The sequence below is a fragment of the Pelobates fuscus genome, chromosome 10 (assembly GCF_036172605.1).
Source record: "Pelobates fuscus isolate aPelFus1 chromosome 10, aPelFus1.pri, whole genome shotgun sequence".
NCBI lineage: Eukaryota > Metazoa > Chordata > Amphibia > Anura > Pelobatidae > Pelobates > Pelobates fuscus.
In genome coordinates, this window is record NC_086326.1 from 660,226 (window position 1) to 685,347 (window position 25,122).

General features: G+C 43.0%; 1 protein-coding gene across 1 annotated transcript in view; it reads left to right on the top strand.

The window, feature by feature from the left end:
* LOC134575542 (ovostatin-like) overlaps nt 1-25,122 on the top strand; it is a 279,761-nt gene that overhangs the window by 199,659 nt on the left and 54,980 nt on the right. Inside the window, exons 22-28 of the mRNA XM_063434840.1 lie at nt 568-619; nt 3,195-3,278; nt 4,375-4,551; nt 7,846-7,945; nt 8,163-8,316; nt 8,601-8,675; nt 21,475-21,643. Coding sequence (XP_063290910.1) covers nt 568-619; nt 3,195-3,278; nt 4,375-4,551; nt 7,846-7,945; nt 8,163-8,316; nt 8,601-8,675; nt 21,475-21,643 — 811 coding nt within the window. The remainder of the gene's footprint in view (nt 1-567; nt 620-3,194; nt 3,279-4,374; nt 4,552-7,845; nt 7,946-8,162; nt 8,317-8,600; nt 8,676-21,474; nt 21,644-25,122) is intronic.

The following is a 25,122-nucleotide window of genomic DNA, read 5'->3' on the forward strand; positions in this document are numbered from 1 at the left end:
CATACTCCACTATACTCCCTTGTCAAGGTGGCTCAATATATATATATATGTGTCAAATTCTAAGCTTAGTTTATTACTTTGTCTAAGAGCTCTTCTACTGCCTCTGGGCTTGGCACTCTCAGCACTACAACATCAATATCCTCTGAAAATTGTGGCTTCCAGAGTTATGACAATAGAAGTCAGAATAAGACCAGGAAACAAGTGGTGTAGCTTTAAGAAAATAAATATAACTCGGGGGCGTTCATGGATATTCCACCAAACCAACTGACTGCAAATTGTGTTCAGCTTGAAAACATGCTCACTCTACTTTGCACACTTTTTTCACATTATAAGAGGTGTTACAGTTTCTAAATCAGCCTGTTCTAGTAAATAACAATAAATAATAGCTTTCTCAAAGCCCAGCTAGCACCTTCATCTGACACGCTAATTTCACGGTTCTATTACTTTTCTCAAAGAAGGTGAGCATTGGTAGCTGACAAAGCTACAGTCATTTTGTGAGATAACTTTAGTACTGAGAGATTTTTCATTTTTTTTCCCTTCCAAATAATTGTATTTTCTCCCTTTTAGGCTGAGGGAATTAAGAAAGAAGAGACCATCAGCCACTTGGTCTGTGTACAAGGTAAAAACAATAACACAGATTCCCGGGGACCTACTGTTTGTTTGCTTGTTTGTTTTTTTTACTAATAGGAAGTGATTGAAGCTGTATCTTGTGGCAATTCGGGTTCTTATTATTTACAATGAAATGATTAGTCTGGTGATTTAATAATTATTACAGGTGTAGAAATTTTTCTGTTATTGTGGTGCATCCAACATTCTGTAGTGGCGTGTAAATGGATATTCTTTAACATTTGTTTTACCCCACTTGGCATTGATTCCTATGGATTCGTACAGTGACATTGCATTTTAACCACAGTGTGATTTCAGATACAATTGAATGATAAGGTTAGGATGCACCCAATTTTAAAAAAAGTCGGGCATGAGGGTTTACCCCTGGAATTTGACTTTGCTCTTACATACATGTATTTAGAAGAAAAAAAACTATTTGAAAATCCCATTGTCACCTCCTGTTGCAATTACTCAATAACTGCCCTTGAAGACAGGACAATCTTTAGGACTTTCTACTAGAACGCTCAGAATCTGATGTCCCAATGCAACGTCAATGGGTAGCTTTGAGTGGTCTATACCAAGTAAGGATATTTTTTTACATAATACTCACATCTTGTTATGATTAGTTGCTTAGCCTCTTGATAGTGTCAACAGCATCTCCACTAATCAGTAAAGAGAGGGAGAAAACTGCAGTACTAATGACAGACACAACATGCTTCCACGCCAATAGATTTATTTTTGCTTTTTGTTGTGCAACAAAAACTGAGGCAGGTGCTTCCCCTGGGCCCCTATGGACCAGCTGAGTGTATCAACACACACTTTAAACAACAATATTAATATCAATTTCTTTAAATTTTAGCAAATAATCAATATTTCAGTTTAGAACAATTCTTATTTTGCTTGTGCTTTTTATGCTGTCCGTGTTTCTAACTTTCTGTTGGTTATATTTGGAACACAAATGCTGCTATATTTAATAATATAGGCCCCTATATAGGCGAAACCAGCCTCGCCACTGGGCATTGGAGAAGACTGATTGCCAGCATCCTGCCCTGTGACTATGGCCCCATGTTAAAATGCTTGATTTTCCCCTGCGAAGGCCCAAAAGCCGGGTCATTCTGTACTTTCCCTATGTGAGCAGTGTTACCCCAGATAGCTATGCCATGGAGCCCATTCGTATAACGAAAGACTATGTGAAAGACTTTGGCTCCATGGCAATTGAACTGTATGTATGTGGTCTGAGTGTCATTCAGTCATAATGTGCGCTCAGATCTAAGTTATCTGGGGATATGTTGAATGTATATGTTTTATGCAATAGCTGCACAGTTATATATTTTTATGCCTGGTTTTGGGCAGAAAAGCCATGCTTCATTTGGTCAAATAGGACTTTCCCTTAACTTTTTAACCCCTGCATGGAATTGGCTGAATTTTGACTATGTTTATAATTAAAGTGTGCTGAGTTTGAATATGATTTTTATGTTTGTGGCATGTATATTTTGGAAGTTATTAATATTTGGTAAAAACTGTATTTCTCTGTCTGTGATAATTATATTAACCATTGTGTTCAGTAATCATATCACAGGCAGAGAGGAGGATTTTGTTTGGGAGTGTCTGTGTGTATTGTACGTATTGATTGGTTGGCTCCATGGCAATTGAACTGTATGTATGTGATCACGTGTTCTGCGGTTGTGAGGCTAGTTGGATGAACTGCCAAATTCTTGGAAACGCCTTTGGAGATGCCTTGTGGTAGAGAAAGGAACATTCAATTCATGGGCATCAGCTCTGGTTGACATTCCTGCAGTCAGCATGCCAAATGCACACTCCCTCAAAACTTACAACATCTGTGGCATTGTGCTGCGTGATAAAACTGCACATTTTAGTGGTGGCCTTTTATTGTGGCCAGCCTAAGGCACACCTTTGCAATGATCAGGCTGTCTAATCAGCATCTTGATATGACACACCTGTGAGGTGGATGGCTTATCTCGGCAAAGGAGAAGTGCTCACTAACACAGATTTAGACAGATTTGTGAACAATATTTGAGAGAAATAGGCCTTTTGTGTACATAGAAAAAGGCCTTGAATCTTTGAGTTCAGCTCATGAAAAATGGGGGCAAAAACAAAAGTGTTGAGTTTATAGTTTTACTCAGTGCAGTGTATGTTGTATGCTAGTTTTATGAAAAAGCAGAATGCTTGTATATTTGGGCATTTATTTTACTCCTTTAGCAAAGGATGAGAAGTTCTCACAAAAAAGCATGTAGCCCCTCCATGCACAATTACCAGTAGAAAAAAAGCAAGCACAAGTAATGTTTATCCCTATCTGAGAAAAGGCAATTTTTACAATTGTCACGCTGCAGGGACAAACGCTTTGCATTAAGCTATAGTGGTCCTATTGACTATAGTGTCCCTTTGCGGAACAGACAATGCATGTCCATAGCAAACCTAAATACAGAGAACTACTTGGCACACAAAACTCAGAAAACATGGAATAGATCACAGACAGATATCATGAGAGTGTCCACTATCGAAATAATTCTCATCCTACTACATCTCTTTCTTGCTTTCTCATTACTCCATACTTTCTCTCCCCACAGATACGAATTCGCAGGTTCCTCTCAAGATAAACTCTCCTACAAACGTGGTGGCTGACTCTGCTAGTGCATTTGTGACTGTTTTTGGTGAGTGGCTCTTCATAGTTTACAAATTAAAATGTTACATTGTAACTCTTTGTGTGTTTATCCATCACTTAAACGTGTATATTTTTCCTCTTCCATATCCAGTGTGTGTGAGGGGTGCAATATGTGTGTGTGTGTGTGTGTGTGTGTGTGAGAGAGGTGTAGGCCTTGGGGATGCTTGTGATTGGCTGTATGTGTATATGGGAGTGGTTATGTGTTTGGGAGTGGTGTAGGGATCATTTTACCTCAGTGCCTCTTGGGAGACGGGCCAGCAAACAACTTACCCGACTCTGTGCTTCTGTGTGTCCTGGGCCAGTTGATTTTACCTGCTTGAGGGAAGGATGTGGATTCAATCCTGCTGCAATCAGAGCTGCAGCTGCCCTGGATGGGGGTAGGCACCTTCCTGAGCAATTGGCTCCCCTCCAGCCTGATGTGGTCAGCCCCCGTGGTGAGGCCTCTGCTGGGGCTTTCCACGCGGCTACAGCACATATAGGCCACACGGGCTGGCGCTCCCATGTGAGGGGTACAGTGTGTGTGTGTGTGTGTGTGAGAGATGCAGTGTGTGTGTATTGGGGGTGCAGTGTGTGTATGGGGGGGAGTTATTGTGGGTCTATGGGGGTAGGAGGGCAGATTAATAAATATATACTTTTTTTAATAAAAAAAATATTTTTCATATCCTTGCCTGGGAGGGGGGCAAGTACTAAACCTTGGTAGTCCCTTGGAGATGCCCTGGTGGTCTAAGTGGTGAGTGAACTCTAACCTGGAGCTCCTGAGGCTAGAGTTCCTTCTCACAAGATTCGGAGCTTTGCCATGGTAGCCATGACAACGCTCCGAGCTTGCAAGAGGAGTACCCGGCAGAGCTTGTGGTTAGAGGTCCTCTTTCCCTCCCCTGCTGGCTGCAGCATTTCAGTGCTAGCAGCCTGGGGAGGGATATCTCTGATCAGCAGGGGAGAGCGAGGCACAGCACAGTTCATCATAGCGCCGGGTAAACATTTCGCAGCACCCCTGTGGCACACAGTCTGGGAACCGCTGTAGTATCTCTCTCAATCCTCTCTTCTTTTCTCCATTCTCTTCTCCACTAATTATATATATATTCTAGGTGACCTCATGAGTCTTCCATCCCATTTCTTGGAGGCTATGATCCAGTTGCCCACAGGTTGCGGTGAGCAGAATATTGCACTCTTGGCTATCATTCCAGCCATACTCAATTATCTCAATGTTACGAACCAGCTAACTCCTGAAAAGCTTGAAAAAGCCAAGAATTTTATGAGTCAGGGTGAGTGAAACTGAACTGATATAGCATTCTTGTCTGATTACCGTGAGAGATACAAAATTCTTCCAATCCATAGTTTTATTTTTGTTTAGAAGGAGTTTTAGTATTGTGAAATAGAAACTACGTGATACAGGTTTCCAGCCAAAATAACACGTTCCTAGGGTAGAAACAGATGCAAACTCGATATCACAGAATGGAGCATTTTTATTTAATAAATAAACAAATTACACCCTTGGTTTAAATTACATTCACAGATGATTCAAAAATACTACAAATAAAAGCCTAGCTCGTTTACAGCACTAACTAAACCAAGAAGAAGCATAAACAAATGACCTGTAGCCCATGGATCAGAGCAGCTAAGAGGAATATGCGTTGACAGAGCCAGGAAGTAGGCATAGCAGCCACAGGAAGTTAGTGACAGCCAGCATGCTGGGTAGGGCGGAGCCATAAGGGGAGTATTTATACCGGCCATTATATGAAGTGGCCATTTTAACTAAACCTAAGCTTACCTGTCAGTTGTCCCTCCCACCCTCCCTGTATTTGGTTAGGTTAGTTGATTTCCCGTTTTTTCACAGCGGCGGGGAATGGCCTGGTTAAATCGGAGGGTAGATGGAGGAGAAAGTGGGCATTCTGAGGTTTAGTGTGGATTGGGCAGTGTTGCACGTGGTTGGTAGGTTCGAGCCCGTCGGTGGCTCCGAACCTGGGGGTGTGGTGGTGTCTTGGTACACCCTACACTGGAACTGGTGGGTAGCGGTGTCTTGGTACACCCCTACAATCAATATGGTGGGTAGCGGTGTCTCGGTAAAACCCTACAATTTAACCTGGTGGAAATGTGGTCATATTGGGCGGCCAGTTTCTGTATTAACATGTTATTTAGATTATCTATTGTTATTATTGTGGGGTCATTGCTAGGGGTATGTTATGTATATGGGGGGATGTTAACTTTAATAAGATTTGTTGGCAATGACCCCATTTGTTATTCCTTAATTATTTTATTAATAATTTAATAAAGCTGTGAACTAATTATTTCCAACAGTATAACCTGGGTCCGTGTTTTAATGGGGGTTTGGGTAAGGTTAGCGCATATGCCGGCAAATCCGACTGTGCACCTGTCATGTTTTCTCTAATAAGTATCACTGCCCTCAGCAGTCAAAACGTAAAAACAAAACAAACTCATTTTTCTTAAAGTAGGCAGCTTGTGATGTTAACTGCTACTAATTAATTAATTAGGGACACTACCCTTCCAGACACTCTGTGACTTTATTAATCTACTTACCAAGGACATACTTGAAAACAAGAGAAATCTCAATGTATCCTTCCTGGTAAAATATGTTATATATAAATAAATATTTATTATTCCCTTAGATAGCCCGCATCTCCTAAGTTTTATAGGACATACTGAGTCTGTTTATGGTGCAAGTGAGTCTAGATCTGGAATTAATCTGCACAATTTTGGGCTAAACACTTAATTCATAATTAATAATGTATGTGTTTATTGATTTATTTATTTTCAACAAACATGACACCATGTTAGCTTTTATCATGGTATTTTAAAACTGACATTTAATGTGGATAAGTGCAAGATAATGCATCTTGGATGTAAAAACCCAAGGGCAGAGTACAGAATATTTGATAGAGTCCTAACCTCAACATCTGAGGAAAGGGATTTAGGGGTAATTATTTCTGATGACTTAAAGGTAGGCAGACAATGTAATAGAGCAGCAGGAAATGCTAGCAGAATGCTTGGTTGTATAGGGAGAGGTATTAGCAGTAAAATGAGGGAAGTGCTCATGCCATTGTACAGAACACTTGGAGTATTATACGCAGTACTGGAGACCCTATCTTCAGAAGGATATTGATACCTTAGAGAAGGGCTACTAAACTGGTTCATGGATTGCAGGATAAAACTTACCAGGAAAGGTTAAAGGATCTTAATATGTATAGCTTGGAGGAAAGACGAGACAGGGGGGATATGATAGAAACATTTAAATACATAAAGGGAATCAACACAGTAAAGGAGGAGACTATATTTAAAAGAAGAAAAACTACCACAACAAGAGGACATAGTCTTAAATTAGAGGGACAAAGGTTTAAAAATAATACCAGGAAGTATTACTTTACTGAGAGGGTAGTGGATGCATGGAATAGCCTTCCAGCTGAAGTGGTAGAGGTTAACACAGTAAAGGAGTTTAAGCATGCGTGGGATAGGCATAAGGCTATCCTAACTATAAGATAAGGCCAGGGACTAATGAAAGTATTTAGATAATTGGGCAGACTAGATGGGCCGAATGGTTCTTATCTGCCGTCACATTCTATGTTTCTATGTATATTATGGCACTCTATTCTCAGAAATAGAGAAGATTCATGGTCGAGACATCAAAATCAAGGTGCAAAAGGTGATTTCAATATTATGTAGAATGCAGATTAAGGATCTGTGCGCACATAAAAACATTTTAACATTTTACAAGGCAGCTTAAAATGATTTATCTCAGTGAACATATATGGGGATTCAGTTCCACCATATGGTCATAATAGGTTAAGCCCAACACTATGTCATAGTACCCAAATATCGGTGGGCTGTTAAGTTGATATTGCTATCCAAAACCTCCTCAAATGTATACTTTCTTGTGGTCAGGAAATAGAGGGACATCTGGAGTAGAGGGGTTTGTTGGGGAGCTCAACTCAGAGGGAATCAGACATATATTTTATCTGAAATATATATTAACAATGCATTTGCAATAGATTAATTGAATGTACGTTAATTTAATTTGTATTCATTCGCACTGTCACTAATTAATAAGTGATACGAGCTATTTACTATTTTGGTGTCCCTATGGAACATAATGACTTACCATCTAAACATCTACATATGATTTTGGACATACAGACAATGCACTGACCAATCTGTTATAGCAAACTATTGGCTATTTAGATTTCAGATTCGCTTGCCAGCTGTTTTGTAGAGAATATAGATGGCTATAAGGTCAGGGATTTCTCAAATGGATGAGAAGATTGACCATCATCTACTGGACTGCAAAGTCCACCACAGCAATCACCTGTCGATTGTATGTCATTCTTTAAGATGACTTTCTTTAATTGAAACTTTTTTAATTGAATGCAATTTTAAAACTGATTAGATCCATATTAATATATATATATATATTGAAGCAAAAGTACCATATTCATCTAGCATGGTGTAAATATGTATTTTGGATTATGGTTTTAATTTAAAAAATCTATAAACTATACATGTAACATGCCATTGTATATTTCCTGTCTCCCTCCTCTCTGTTTTAGGGTATTACAGACAGCTCCAATTCAAGGATAATTCAGGATGCTATACCCTGTTTAAAATTGGTTTAAGATTTGGTGACTACAAACCCTCTTGCAATTCTTGGTGAGTAGCTCTGTGATGGACACTAAACAGCCCGTTTGAATGTCAGACACAACAAGCATTGAAGGAAGAGTCAGATTTCCAATCAATGTTGTTATCACTGCTTTTCTTAAAAGGCACCAGGTTTATAGGGTCTGTCATAGGAGTCCAGCCTGGACAATCAACATCATATTGGGAGTTATTTCTATAATGTACGATTGTATGTCACATTTTGTTGTAGGCTGACAGCCAAGACCTTTATTGCCTTAGAAGATGTCAAGCACTTTGTTTACATTGATGAGAATGTCCAGGAGCAAGCCCTGATCTATTTATCAAGATCCCAGAAGCTGGATACAGGTTGCTTCAAGCCTGAAGGAAAGCTTTTTAGGCAGCAGGTGAGAATTCAGCACCCTTCTGAGCACTTAGATCCTGGGTAAGATACTGTGATAGCTTATGGTCCTGGCAGCTGATTTGTGCTCTGCAGATTCTTGGGAACTTCCTTGTTTTCTGATTTAATTTAATTTAATTTGTTTAACGGATAAGTGGACAGTCCCACAGTTTGCACCTGTTTAGGGTCTTCAGTGTGGATTGTATCGGAAAATCACAGCACCTGTATTGATGGTAACCTTTTTTCTATTAATCTATTAATTGTTGTTATGTATCTGGTGTTTTTACCCAGAGCGAAGAGGAAGATGCCATCAGTTACACTGCTATACTCGCCATCGCTTTGCTGAAATCTAACTACAGTCCCGGGGTAAGTAGAGATCAGGGGAGGACAAAGGCGGCTGGTGAAGTTTAACCCCTTAAGGACACATGACATGTGTGACATGTCATGATTCCCTTTTATTCCAGAAGTTTGGTCCTTAAGGGGTTAAAGATAGTGGGGTGCGAGACTTTGACCCCTGATGACACAGGACAACATACAGGACCGTATATTGGGGAGTCCTAGATCTGAGACCCCATCGCCAAGACAATTTTTAACAAGACCCAAAAATACTGACATGATTAGTTGCTCAGTCTCTCAGCAGCAGCTTGAGCAATCAATTATGGGGCAGGTGATAGAAATTGATGAACTAATAATGACAGGCATGTTTAAACACACAGAAAACAAAAAGAAAGGTAGCGCCACTAAAAATCGTCTAAGTTAAAAAGCATAGATAGTGTAAGTTAAATAAAAAGCATAAAACCGGTAAAAGTAAACAGAAAATAAGCGGTGAAGAAACATGAAAGTCCAGAATAAATAGTCCGACTGGTAGATGAATCCAATAGCTGTTACTTTTGGGAGGGAGTACTGTCTTTAGTAAAAGAGAAATCTTCAAAGTGGTATGGATAAGTCTTTGTATATCATATGAAATAGAGAAGATAACTAATTATGGTGTAGTATGACCTGACTGGGGAAGAAGTAATAAAAGAATATATGGTCCCACTCACGTTTTCTAGAGCCATGGACTTAGCTCTAGTGTGGATAACGTACAGTGGTACAATCCCCACTTATGGGATACGTGAGGTCTTTGTATTATTTCATGATTAGGGAACCATATGTGAAAATAAAAACGGGGACAGCAATAGAGCTCACAGTATAAAATGCCAGAGGTAAAGAGATATAATACCGAGTGGTTACTCACATTTATTTTATTAACAGACTAACTGTTCAATGAATACAGCTTGAGTGGTATAATCCCCACCTAGGATTCCTTGGAGTAATATCCTCACTGGAAAATAAGAACACTTCTGGTACCGGATAAAAAGGATGGTAGAAATAAAAATGTAACAGGATAAAAAAAGTAAAATGGCTGACTCACAGTGAGAAAGTGGCTAAAATACCTTTATTAAAACAACATAAAAAACCACAACGCGTTTCACCCTTAGGCTTTATCAAGTGGAGATCAGAGAGTGCATCCTGTTACATACTGGCATATATAGGGAGTGTGCATATTGAAAAAAGGCGTCAAAATTACGTCAGAATTACTTTTTTGTTACTTACAAAAATACAAAATTTTACATGCATAAGTAAGTAAATACATATATAAAAACCATGTGATGGTTATAATTTTAAAACAAAGCTTTATGCTAAAGATAGCTGTTATATTATATTTTAATATAACGATCACGTGATCGGCGGCCATTTTATTGTGGTTTGCCACAATGAATTATGGGGTTTGTAGGCAGTTGCAGCAATATTGGTAACATGGGAAGGGGAGGGATAATGAATGCGGCGGCCATATTTACGGTCACGCCTCAAAGGTTTATGGGGATTGTAGGCAAAGGGAGTAATGAATGCGGCGGCCATATCATGCCGCATAGGTTTATGGGGATTGTATGCAGAGGTGTGGGGAAGGAGGGAGGGATATGGAGAGGCGGTTTGTAGCGTGAGTTATGTAATCGCGTCCTAGTAGCGAAAAAAGTGGGCGTGTCATAACGCCCCCTACCTGGGTGGGGACTTAAGGGGATGGGAATGGACCTATATGAGTCCATGGGGTGGGGGAAAATGCATAATTAGCATATGTACAGTGAAACCGGCACAGTGTGACTGTTAAAAAGGCAGGAGGCATTTATTGTTTAAAATACAAAAATGATCCAAGAGTTGTGACTATAACAGTTAAACAATAATAACACATAAATATTAATACAGATATTGGCTTAGAAGATAAATATAGAAAAAAATATATAGAAGTATCTCAGAATACAGCACTTGCTAGGTAAAGTTTGTAAATTATTAAAAAATAATAGAAGAATGATCAATGATTTCTATTGCTCACGGCTGATGGTCGCTTAAATGTGGAATATGGAATAAAATGGGAATGTGTAAACATGGGGAATATAAGATAAAAGCAGTTTATAAAATTGGGTTTGTGCATAAAAGCCAGAAAGGTGTGGTTACGGATGAAACCACAGAAGTAAGGATTTGTATAAAATTGTATTGGAATTTTGGTTCTGTATAAAAGTTTTATAAGCTATGCACATATATTTATAAAAAAATTAAAAAGGTCGAACTCTACATTAAGACCTTCAGGGGTAAGGGTTTTTAAAAGGAACACCCAATACATTTCTTTTTGTCCCAATAGTTTTTAAGGTCGCCTCCTCTCCAGGGTAATTTACATTTTTGTATCCCAATACATTTTAAAAGTTTAGGGTCTTTGTTGTGTTGAATAAAATGCTTAGAAACAGAGTGTAGCGGAGGCCTGATATTCCACAGGTTAACTCCATTAAAGATCCCAGTGAGGCTCAGGAACAAGTAGTAAAAACACCATAAAGTAATAATTCCAGCAAACAAAGTAATCCACGAATATCCCCATACAGATCCCAATGACTGGACAACACACAGCATCAGGAGCAGAACTGACTTTTAATCCACACGGTCTCCTTATGAAAGCATTCTCCCATGCAAGGGAGGGATTCACATTAATCAGTACAGTATCCAATAGTGTAACCGTTACCTCCCACACATCTCCTCCCCTCAGTATGACACTTAATCACATTATACATACTGTAGTTTTCCCCGAGTTCTGAATGTACCCTAAAACCAGCAGTTACAATAATACTGGGGTTACCCCCTGGTACCCCTGATCTGGGTGACTAACATATCCAAAAATCACCCAGATCGAACCAGGGGTTCGGGAGTTAGGTGGAGAGTGTAATTTGACCGACCGCACACGAGGTGGTATCCGAAAAGAGTTCCATGGGTTTTGGCCCTGCGGTCGGTCTTCGTTCGGGAGGTAAAACACACATCAAATACTGCCATCCACGATTAATCTTGTATTCGTACTTTGAACCTACCGAACGGGAGTTACGGAGCCATGGAGGTCTCAGCGGTGTTCGGGTAATCGAGTGTCCGATTTGAGTTCCAGACACTCGACGACCAAACACCACTGAGATTTTCATGCGTAAGATGGCCGCCGCCACATGTTCGTATACCGAACGGCGGCCACCCAGATACATCCCTAAAGTAACGATTAACCTGCGGTTAGAGAAGTGTGAACGCTTAATAAGGTACACACTTCTCTCTGGGGTGGTCTATTGGTTCGGTAGTTTACATTCGTATGGAGTACGGATGGAAACTACCGAACAATCATACGAATCCCACATACATTTTAACCATAGAAACAGAAACAACACACAAATTGCAATATTATTAGTCTTTTAGGACAGCCCTGGTACCATCTGCTACACTGCTCCCCCTTTCCCACAAGCCGGCATACACAGTCTAATCCAACACGGATCGGCTTTGGGATGTCCGGGGAGGCTCACGGATCATTTCTCCAGGTCAGTTTGTCTTGACAACCCATCAGCGTTCACATTCTGTTTCCCCGGGCGGTACTGAATGTTAAAGTCAAATAGCTGCAGCGCCAAACTCCAGCGCAGCAGCCCGGCATTGTCCCCAGCCACCCGGTTCAGCCATACTAACAGGTTTTGATCCGTGAGCAATGAAAAGGGCTGTCCATACAAATACAGCTGCAACTTCTTTAGGGCCTACACCACAGCCAGGCATTCCTTTTCGATGGTGGCGTAGCTTACTTCTCTGGGTAACAACTTGCGACTGATATAAGCCACGGGGTGTTCTCCACCATCGGCCCCGACTTGGCTTAGTACTGCCCCCAATCCAAACATAGAAGCGTCTGTGTGAACAAGAAAACATTTAGTTGGATTGGGAGCTGCCAAGACAGGAGCATTGCTAAGTGAATTTTTCAGATGTTGGAATGCCTGCTCACACTCCGGGGTCCAGGTTACTTGGCGGGGAAGGTTCTTACGGGTCAGGTCCGTAAGGGGTTTCGCTTTGGCGCTATAATTGGGTACAAATTTCCTATAGTATCCCGCTGTCCCTAGGAATGCTAGCACCTGAGTCTTAGTCCTAGGAGTGGGCCATTGGGCTACGGCCTCTACCTTGGCTGGTTCTGGTTTCTGCTTTCCATTCCTATACTACATTTGTCCGGTTTTAACGTCAGACCGGCCTCCATAATCCTGTCTAGAACCGCTCCTATATGGGCCAAGTGCTCCTGCCAGGTATTGCTAAAAATGGCAAGATCATCTAGGTATGCGCAGGTGTAGTCCTGGAACCCATCTAGGAGTCGGTCCACCATCCTCTGGAAGGTAGCCGGAGCGTTTTTCATCCCAAACGGCATGACTTTAAAGTGGTATAGGTCGAATGGGGTGACAAAGGCTGACTTAGGGATGGCGTCCGGAGCCAAGGGAATCTGCCAATACCCCTTACACAGATCAATAGTAGTGAGGTATTGGCCTCTGGCCATTCGGTCTAGCAGTTCATCTATCCTAGGCATAGGATATGCGTCGGATATAGTCTTTTCGCAGAAGCGGGTCGTACCGTCTCGCTTGGGTACGAGGACTACTGGAGATGCCCAGGGGCTATCTGAGGGCTCATTCACCCCCAGTTGGAGCATCTCATCGATCTCCTTGCGCATATTCTCCCGTATCGCTTCTGGGATGCGGTATGGGGTCTGGCGCATGGGGAGTTGCCCTGGGGTTTCCACCCGGTGAGTAGCCAGAGGAGTGTATCCAGGTACATTAGAGAAGGTCTCTTGCTTCTATCGCAACAGCTGCTGTATCTCGGTACGCTCCTGTGGGTTCAGACGGTCTCCCAGTACAACCTCTCCTAAATCCCCAGACAGCCTACCGTCTCCCAGCAGATCTGGGAGGGGAAGGCTGTCAAACTCGTCGGAGTTGGGTGCACAAATTGTTGTCACCTCCTGTGAGCATTCCCTGTAAGGCTTCAGCATGTTCACATGGAGCATGCGTCGCCCTCCAGTCCCTGAGACACTAGGAGACATGGGGACACTGGGAGACATTGGGACACTGGAAGGCTAGGGAACTTTATGAGACTAGGAAACACTGAGACACTAGGGACACTGGCACACTATGGACACTGAGAGACACCAGGCACACTGGGAGACATGGGGATACTGAGATACTAGGGTCACTGGCTGGGAGACATGGGGACACTAGGAGTGCCCCATACCTCCCAAGTCTCAAAGTCGCTTAGTGTTCCCATGTCTCCCTGTGTCCCCCAATGTGTCCATGTCTCTCAGTGTCCCCTAGTATCTCAGTGTCCCCATGTTGCCCAGTGTCCCCTAGTGTTTGTATCACCATCTCTCCCAGTGTCCCAATGTCACCAGGACACTAGGGGACACTTAGAGACATTGGGACACTGTGAGACATGGGGACACTGAGACATTGGGGGAGACATGGGGACACTGAGATACATGGGGACACTGAGATACATGGGGACACTGAGATACATGGGGACACTGAGAAACTAGGGGACTCTAGGAGACTAGGGACACAGGCACTAGGGACACTGGGAGACACCAGGGACACTGGGAGACACCAGGGACACTGGGAGACACCAGGGACACTGAGAGATACAAGGGACACTAAGAGACACCAGGGACACATGGGAACACTAAGACACTAGGGACACTGGCTGGGAGACATGGGGACACTGAGGGACTAGGGGCCACTGTGTCCCTGGTGTCTCAGGGTCCCCATGTTCCCCAGTGTCCCTGTGTCTCCCAGTGCCCCAAAGTCTCAGCGTCCCCAAGTCTATCACCGTCCCCATGTCTCGCAGGCTCTGAGCTGCTGTCTGGACTCTCTGTGCAGACCTGCTCCCCGCGAATCAGTGAGTAGAGAGAGGCAGCGAGGGAGATGCTGTAACTTCTTATCCCTGCCTCTCTCCACACAAACAGCGACCCCCTACTGGCCGGCGCTGGTATTGCAAAATAATCTCTGTTTATACTGAGAAAGATATTTGTATTGCCGGTATTACTGCAATACCGACTAGGCAGCCTCAAATACCTGAGAAGTACTTCTGAGAAATGCCTGGCAACCATAGGAAATACATGAGAAATACCTGGCATCCCTAAGAGTAGTGTGTAAAAAAAAAAAAAATTATATTTATTTTATTTTTATTTTTTAAATCAATGGGCTTATTCCATGGGCCTGGGCCTGGAGCTGCAGCTCCATCAGCCCATAGGCGGCCCTGCTGCTTTGAGGGATTCGACTAGCTTTTCTTTTGGATAATTTTTACTAATGAATTGAGCTTCTAGTGTTTTGGCTTGTTCGTCGAAGTCTGTATTTAGGGAGCAGTTTCCGCGGAGATGCAGGAACTGACTTTTGGGGACCCCATCTAACCATGGTTGGTAGTGAGTTGGTACACACTTTTTAGTATTAATATTACCATCCTGGATAAAAATTGGGATATCTAAAATATTTATTAGGTTCTTGCTGTCTTCTGATGTGGCAAATTCAGCCACTGTACATTGTATTTTATGTTATGCATACGTGTATACACCTTTAAGAACCAAGCGTATGTATTCTGTGTAACATGGTTCAAGGAAATCCTAGCGTTCATAGGCTGCCGGCATACGAAAACCGCCAGCATTCATGTAATCGTTTCACGAACGGTGAATTTCAACACCATTTGTGAAACGACCAAACTACCGAATGGAGACCACACACAGGAGGTCGTGTGGCACCCATTAAGGATTGCAACATTGTTGCAATCAGGCAATTAAGAGGATTCAGGGTGGCCGTCGTTCGGCTACCGACCACGCGGCGGTCGGCCATCTTGGATCCTTTGTTAAGCCCAGCGGTATTTGGTCGTCGAGCGCCTGGAACTAAAATCTGCTACTCGACGGCACGAATACCGCTGGACTTCCAAGCCATTCGGGAGCCCCGGTCCTTCAGTAATGTGGTTCTATAGAGTCATTCGGTAGTTTGGAGGTAACTTAGAAATAATGTGTATTTCATACGGCGTTCGGTTATTTAAGCTGGGATCTGAGCGGCACTTTCACGAAACGTGCGCTCAGACCCCAGCTATTTACCGAACATCCATTCGTTTAAATCAGACGAATATTGTATGAGTTATGGATGTGTGAAATATTGGTTCTGCTGCACGAGGGGATAATCCACTTAACTGTATATTCTGGTGGGGGTGTCCCTCTCGTGCAGCAGTGTATTATGGGAGAAATGTCCAGGTTGCTAAGTTCCCCATGTAGTCCCCACCTGTACAACCCCTGCAATGTCAGGAGGGAAATCCCTTGCATGGGGAATTGCATAAATACTGTGACCTGTGAATAAAGCACTCAGTTGACTCAGCCTATGTCTCGTCTAGTTCTTGGGAGGGAAGGATTCTTATTACGCTACCTGGAATATTGTATGCTGTACCTGCCTATGCTGATTATTGCCTGTGTTCCTGTCTACCAGCGGAGATCTTGTGGATTATACTGCCTCTCTGCTACAATTGGTGGCAAGCGACAGGATTTCAACTACCCAGCAAAGCAGCGTTCGGCAGAATCCATAGAACAGAGAAAAGAAAGCAACAATTCGTGAGTTTATTCATTTGGTGGAAACCGGAACCCGGGGAAACTCACGAACGGCCGTTAAATGAACACGGATTACACGCTCTTAAAGAGAAGTACTCTGAAAGAGTTGCTGGAGGCAAGAGGAGCAACAGCCAGCAGCAAGACAAAGGCTACATTAATTGCAGAGCTAATGGAAGGGGACAGAACCGCAGCTGCTGCAGCACCTCCAAGGGAGGAGGAGCAAACCGAATTTGCTAAAGAGTACAAGAGCAGGATGGCGTTATTCCCACCAGCCCTAGCTGACCAGATGGCCGACAGGATTTATAACGATGTGCAAGAATACATCATGCTTTGAAGGTCGTAGATGACACCCCAAACGGGAGCCACATCGCCTGTTCACATCCTGCCAGGGAAAGCAAAAATCCCCTACCAAGCTTTCAAAAGCTACTCAGAAGCAGATGGTGAGGTAGACAACTACCTGCAGGATTTTGAAAGGCTATGCCATTTGCACAATATTAGCGCGGAGGATCAGGTACCCCTACTGGCAGGGAAACTATCTGGTCGCGCTGCAGAGGCATATCGTGCCGTACCAGACGAGGACAGCACAAACTATGCCAAGGTAAAGAAGGCAATTCTAGCCAGGTATGCAATTACCTCAGAGGCCTCCCCAGTAGTGCTAGTGCCGAAACGGGATGGGACGACCCGTTTCTGCGTAGACTACCGGAGGCTCAACGACAAATCCACCTCTGATGCTTACCCGATGCCCCGGATAGACGAGCTCCTAGATAAAATGGCCAGAGGCCAGTACCTCACCACAACAGATCTGTGCAAAGGGTATTGGCAAATTCCACTAGCCGAGGACGCCATCCCTACGTCGGCGTTTGTCACCCCGTTTGACTTGTACCAGTTCAAAGTCATGCCATTCGGGATGAAAATGCCCCGGCTACCTTGAGGATGGTGGATCGGCTACTGGATGGGTTTCAGGAGTATGCTTGTGCGTATTTAGACGATATCGACATTTTTAGCTGCTCCTGGCCTGAACATCTGACCCACATAGGAGCCGTACTAGACCGCATTAGGGAAGCAGGATTGACCCTCAAGCCCAGCGAATGTCACATAGGGATGGCCGAGGTCCAGTACTTGGGACACCGGGTAGGCAGCGGTCAGCAGAAACCCGAGCCGGCTAAGATAGAGGCCGTCGCCAAGTGGCCAACCCCCCACACAAAGACCCAGGTTTTAGCTTTTTTAGGTACCGCAGGGTACTATCGTAAATTTGTGCCCAACTACAGCGCCCTCGCCAAACCCCTCACTGATCTGACCAGCAAGAATCTGCCTAATATAGTAACCTGGGCCCCAGAGTGCGAACAGGCATTTCAGCAGCATGATAAAAAGGAGTTTTGGATGGTGTGGGTTGGGTCTGATAATAACTTGTCATATACTTTGGGGTCGTTAAGTTGCCTAAATGCTTCTTTTATGTACATATCTTGTGAAAGTATAACCACGCTCGCGTCCTAGTAAGCAACAAACGCCCCTCCATATCCCTCCCTCCTTCCCCACACCTCTGCATACAATCCCCATAAACTTATGCGGCACGATATGGCCACCGCATTCATTACTCCCTTTGCCTACAATCCCCATAAACCTTTGCGGTGCGACCGTAAATATGGCCACCGCATGCATTATCCCTCCCCATGTTACCAATATTGCTGGCAACTGCCTACAAACCCCATAATTCATTGCAGCAAACCACGATAAAATGGCTGCTGATCACGTGATCGTTTTACTAAAATATAATATAACAGCTTGCTTTAGCATAAAGCTTTGTTTTAAAATTAGAACCATCACATGTTATATATATATATGTATGTACTTATGCATGTAAAATTTAGTATTTTTGTAAGTACAAAAACTTAATTATGATGTCATTTTGGCGCCTTTTTTAAATATGCACACTCCCTATATATGCCAGTATGTTACAGGATGCACTCTCTGATCTCCACTTGATAAAGCCTAAGGGTGAAACGCGTTGTGGTTTTTTATGTTGTTTTAAAGGACCACCATAGTGCCAGGAAAACATACTCTTTTTCCTGGCACTAGAGTGCCCTGAGGATGCCCCCACCCTCAGGGTCCCACTCCCGTGGCGCTGAGGGGGGAGGAAGGGGTTAATGGCGCTGGAGATTCTCCTCCCTCTTCTTCCGTCATCGGCAGAATGCGCATGCACGGCAAGAGCCGCGCGCGCATTCAGCCAGTCCACAGGAAAGCATTCGCAAATGGACGGCAGCATCTTCTCACTGTGAAAATCACAGCGAGAAGAGCGGAAGCGCCTCTGGCGGCTGTCAATGAGACAGCCACTAGAGGCTGGATTAACCCTATTGCAAACATAGCAGTTTCTCTGAAACTGCTATGTTTACAGCACAAAGGGTTAAACCTAGATGGACCAGGCACCCAGACCACTTAATTAAACTGAAGTGGTCTGGGTGCCTATAGTGGTCCTTTAATAAAGGTATTTTGGCCACTTTCTCACTGTGAGTCAGCCATTTTACTTACCTAATCATGAAAGAATGCAAAGACCTCACGTATCCCATAAGTGGGGATTGTACCACTGTACGTTATCCACACTAGAGCTAAGTCCATGGCTCTAGAAAACGTGAGTGGGACCATATATTCTTTTATTACTTCTTCCCCAGTCAGGTCATACTACACCATCATTTATCTTCTCTATTTCATATGATATACAAAGACGTATCCATACCACTTTGAAGATTTCTCTTTTACTAAAGACAGTACTCCTTCCCAATAGTAACATCTTGGTGTTGGATTCATCTACCAGTCGGACTATTTATTCTGGACTTTTACGTTTCTTTACCCCTTATTTCTGTTTACTTTTACCGGTTTTATGCTTTTTATTTAACTTACACTATCTATGCTTTTTAACTTATACGATTTTTAGTGGCGCTACCTTTCTTTTTGTTTTCTGTACCATTTCTGTTGTAGGGCCTGTGAGGGAGCCCTATTTTGAGGTGTGCTGCCACATTTTTCCTTTCAGTTGTATATTTGTGTAGATAGAGAGCGCTGATCCCTTTTTTCTTCCGTTCATGTTTAAACACACACCTATCATTTGTCCTTACCATGCCAGCAGTTTATTTTTGTTTTTTTAGTAGCAATAAAAACTAAGGAACTCTACCTCACCTGCAGCCTCCACTGGACTAGGAGGGTACATGCATACTGTAACGGGACCTCTCTCCCTGTAACCCGACTGGTTACGTCCCGTTAGTTCCCTTCCTTCAGCCTACCAGGAACTCTTGCATGATTAGGGGACTCAGGGCACTCAGTCCGGGATGCTCTTAGTCCTTACAGGGACTTCTCCCCATTGCATCCCCTGCAAGCTAGAACCGCAGACACAGGGGTTAAATCTTACTTCCCTCCAATAACAGGACGACACACAGTTTTGGAGACTTAAGCACTGACTGACACTCTTTATTGAACACAGGCTTCTTTTATGTGCAGGGGGTCTCCATTCCACACAGTATACTTCCCTTAGTCCCAGGCAGGAGAGGGCTGGATTACAGATAGCCATCTCCCACCCTGGGAGATACCAAACAGTACACAGGGATACACATTACACCATATTACATACAGGGGGGTTACACTTTGGGGCGTGGCACCCCTGGAAGGGAAGGGGTAACAGGGTTACATTGCTAGATAGCCCCAGGTCCCATCAGGGTTCCCTGCAAAAAGTGTGGCAATTGGATGTACGGAGCCCGAGATATCAGCGTCGAAAGTCTGGGGCTTGAGGCTCTGCTTATCCCCGAAATTTGTTCCATGGTGTTGCTTGGTTTAGTCTGGCGAATTCAAACTTCGCGCCCAAACCAAGCAACAACCAATCAGCTGAAAGGACGCGAACCAAACTGCACCAATCAGCGCTCGGGAGAAGAATGAGTGTCGCTGCCCAATCCGAAGACAGGGCGCGAAACCCACTCGCACCAATCCGCTGAAAGGCGCGAAACTGATTTGCGCCAATTAGCGCACAGGGACAAGAGGAAAGGGTGCAAAACCCATGTTTGAACAAGCCCGCTCCCTGCGGCGACCAATCAGTGCTTACTCGCACCGACCAACCAGGAGAATGGCGGGAACTCAGTTTGAATGGGCGCTCCCTCTCCCATTGGTCGGCATGGACTTCCATGCGGCCAGCGGGACTCTGCAGGCGTGAGACCGACTCACAGCTCCAGAGATTCCCTGCTGGCGTGCATCCCTCTCTCCGGTGGGCATCCCCACGCTGGTATCCACCAGAGAGAGCGCTCTCCTGGGCAGCCACGAGCCTTGCCACGTAGCTCCCAGGTAGGGGAAAGGGACTAGTGATTACAGCTTATTTTAGAGTGGGTAGGACGGTGCCCGAAGACAGGGCCGGTTCAGGATATGAATGCTGCCCCCTGGTGGTGTTCGGCTATACGAACCGGCGGTCACCCAGGGGAAGCACCCGCCGCTTGTTCCCCTGTGGGCTGCGGTTTTTCACACCTCGTTAGCGAGGTGTGAACATTCTAACCACACATTCTAAATGGAGTATCGGGCTGAAAAGTAAAATACAAGGGGAAACATATTTAACAAGGGAAAAATCATAGCGATACACATTGGGGACACAAAATACAAAACCAAACATCTGAATACTCAGTGGTCATGGCACTTAGTGGCGGTGTCCCACCACATATACCAACAAGCTAACGGACAACTTCCTGGGTTCTAGTAAATTGACAAGCCTAGAACAAGACGATCCCAGGCTTGTGCCTTTTTTGCTACATCTTGCACACAATGACACACACCAATCTATATACCATTAAATTGAGCAATTCCTCCTGCATCTCTAAATATCCTATTACTATAATTGTAAAGCGCTGAGGAATATGTTGGTGCCATATAAATACAAATGATAATAATACAATGACCTCTTTACTCCATTCACTTACTGGATAACGTGGTTGTCCATAGTTACTCAACGATGTCACACTCTCTAAAATACTACAAAATAAGATCTAAAACATTTTAACTCCTAGGCATACCTCCCATGCTGCAAATAACATTTGTGGCAATATTTACTCTTTTTTCTTTTCTTTTTATGAACAGAACTATGTAGGGAAGGGGTTAACAAACTGCCACACCTTGTGCTTAATGTTTGTCAGTGTTCTGAAAGCTTATGCAGGATGGAAACATTTTATATTGTATCTCATTACCCTTTCTTTGCAGAAGACCCTGCAGGAAGGAGCCGTGTCGTGTCTGAAAAATGCTTATAGCACAGCATCCGTGAAGAGTACTTATAACAAAGCTCTGTTAGCCTACGTATTTACACTGGCCGGACTGGATGAGGAGAGGTCTGCTGTGCTCTCAGAACTGAAAAGTCGGGCCATCTCTCAAGGTAATATTATACTAACACTCGTATAACACATATCTAATTTCAAAGCCTTTCCAGAAGAAACATTAAAAACTACAATTTCTCCTATTCTAAAACCTGGAAAGTATCTTAACTTCATTCATATCTATTGTCAAATCTCTCTAATTAAAACAGATGTTAAAATATTCTAGAAAATCATGATTAAAATTGGTGATCCCCGATTTAATTTGTCAAGATCAAGTGTGTTTTATCTATAAAATATATGGAGGCGATAATATTAGAAATCTGATAAATATGAAACATAGAATGTGACGGCAGATAAGAACCATTCGGCCCATCTAGTCTGCCCAATTTTCTAAATACTTTCATTAGTCCCTGGCCTTATCTTATAGTTAGGATAGCCTTATGCCTATCCCACGCATGCTTAAACTCCTTTACTGTGTTAACCTCTACCACTTCAGCTGGAAGGCTATTCCATGCATCCACTACCCTCTCAGTAAAGTAATACTTCCTGATATTATTTTTAAACCTTTGTCCCTCTAATTTAAGACTATGTCCTCTTGTTGTGGTAGTTGTTCTTCTTTTAAATATGGTCTTCTCCTTTACTGTGTTGATTCCCTTTATGTATTTAAATGTTTCTATCATATCCCCCCTGTCTCGTCTTTCCTCCAAGCTATACATGTTAAGATCCTTTAACCTTTCATGGTAAGTTTTATCCTGCAATCCATGAACCAGTTTAGTAGCCCTTCTTTGAACTTTCTCTAAGGTATCAATATCCTTCTGAAGATATGGTCTCCAGTACTGTGTACAATACTCCAAGTGAGCTCTCACCAGTGTTCTGTACAATGGCATGAGCACTTCCCTCTTTCTACTGCTAATACCTCTCCCTATACAACCAAGCATTCTGCTAGCATTTCCTGCTGCTCTATTACATTGTCTGCCTACCTTTAAGTCATCAGAAATATTCACCCTAAATCCCTTTCCTCAGATGTTGAGGTTAGGACTCTATCAAATATTCTGTACTCTGCCCTTGGGTTTTTACGTCCAAGATGCATTATCTTGCACTTATCCACATTAAATGTCAGTTGCCACAACTCTGACCATTTTTCTAGTTTACCTAAATCATTAGCCATTTGGCTTATCCCTCCTTGAACATCAACCCTGTTACATATCTTAGTATCATCCGCAAAAAGACATACCTTACCATCAAGACCTTCTGCAATATCACTAATAAAAATATTAAAGAGAATGGGTCCAAGTACAGATCCCTGAGGTACCCCACTGGTGACAAGCCCAAGCTTCGAATATACTCCATTGACTACAACCCTCTGTTGCCTGTCACTCAGCCACTGCCTTACCCATTCAACAATATTGGAATCCAAACTCAAAGATGGCAGTTTATTGATAAGCCTTCTATGTGCAACAGTGTCAAAAGCCTTACTGAAATCTAGGTAAGCAATGTCTACTGCACCACCCTGATCTATAATTTTAGTTACCCAATCAAAAAAATCAATAAGATTAGTTTGGCATGATCTCCCCGAAGTAAACTCATCTTCTCTATTTCATATGATATATGAAAGACGTATCCATACCACTTTGAAGATTTCTCTTTTACTAAAGACAGTACTCCCTCCCAAAAGTAACACCTCGGTGTTGCATTCATCTACCAGTCGGACTATTTATTCTGGACTTTCAAGTTTCTTTACCCCTTATTTTATGTTTACTTTGACCTGTTTTATGCTTTTTATTTAACTTACACTATCTATGCTTTTTAACTTATACGATTTTTAGTGGCGCTACCTTTCTTTTTGTTTTCTGTACCATTTCTGTTGTAGGGCCTGTGAGGGAGCCCTATTTTACTAATCTTGAAATCCATGTGTTTTTAGATGTTCAACAATCCTATCCTTTAACATGGTTTCCATCACTTTTCCCACTACTGAAGTATGGCTTACTGGCCTATAGTTGCCTGACTCCTCCCTATTACCTTTCTTGTGAATGGGCACAACATTCGCTAACTTCCAATCTTCTGGGACTACTCCTGTTGACAATGATTGGTTAACCCCTTAAGGACTGAGCTAAATGTACACGTTGTGATCAAAACAAAACGTAAACAAAAACTTGAATTTGCGCTATATGTCTGTTCAGGAGTAATTCGCCTCTTTCATATTATGTGCACCCACACTTATTATATATAATTTTATTCAGGGGAAACAGGGCTGTAGCGGATTGCATTAAGCCTGTCCTGTATAATAGCGGATTCGTATAATTGTATCTCTGTTTATAGGAAAAATGTATGTACTTTCATATTAGGGTTCGGTAGTTTTCATACGAATGAAACTACCGAACCCTCAGACCACCCCAGTGAGAAGTGTGCGCCTCGTTAAGCGTTCACACTTCTCAAAACCGCAGTCTAATTGATACTTGCTAAGTGCCTGTGTGGTCGCCGTTCGGTATACGAACCATGCACGGCGGCCATCTTACGCACAAAAATCTCAGCGGTGTTTGGTCGTCGAATGTCTGGAACTCAAATCGTACACTCAAACAACCGAACACTGCTGAGACCTCCAGAGTTCCATAACTCCTGAACGGAGGGACTAGGCAGCCCCCCTTTCGGTAAAAACAATGTACCGAACAAGGGAATAAAGGCGAAGGTAATATTAGCTGTGGATGGCAAGGATTACTATGCAATTTAACTGCCGAACGGAGTCCGAACGCAGGGCCAAAACACATGGAGCCTTTTCCGGATACCACCTCGTGTGCGGTCGGTCAAACTTCACCCTCCACATAACTCCTGAACCCCTGGTCCGATCTGGGTAAATTTTGGATATGTTAGTCACCCAGATCAGGGCTACCTGGGGGTACCCTAAATATTAGGCTATCTGCTTGTTTTAGGGTACATCCAGGTTTTGGGTAAAAGTACAGTACAATTAATGGGATTATGTGTCACACTGAGGGGAGGAGATGTGTGGGAGTTAACTGTTACTGTATTGGCTACTGTTCTAATTATTGCAAAATCCTCCCTTGCATGGGAGAATGTCTTAAAAGGAGGCTGTGGGAATAAACGTCAGTTCTGCTCCTGATGCTGTGTGTCGTCCAGTCATTGGGATTGATGTTGGGATATTGTTGGATTATTTTGCCTGCTGGAATTACTACTCTATGGATTTATAATACTTGTTCCTGAGCCTCACTGGGATCTTGAGTGGAGAATACCTGTGGAATATCAGCTGTCCGCTACAAGGGCTTTCATTTAACATCAAATATTTAGGTATGAAACATAATTTAATATCAATAAAATATAAAAAAATGGGAAAAAACTAGTTTTAGTTCTACGTGACATTCTAACTGTGAATGTCATAATACTATTTGCTACTGCAATAAAATACACATATTTGTATTCAGCGATGTCTCACATGTAAAACAGTACCCCCTATGTACAGGTTTTATGGTGTTTTGGGAAGTTACAGGGTCAAATATAGCATGTCAATTTGTCAGTTTTTTCACAT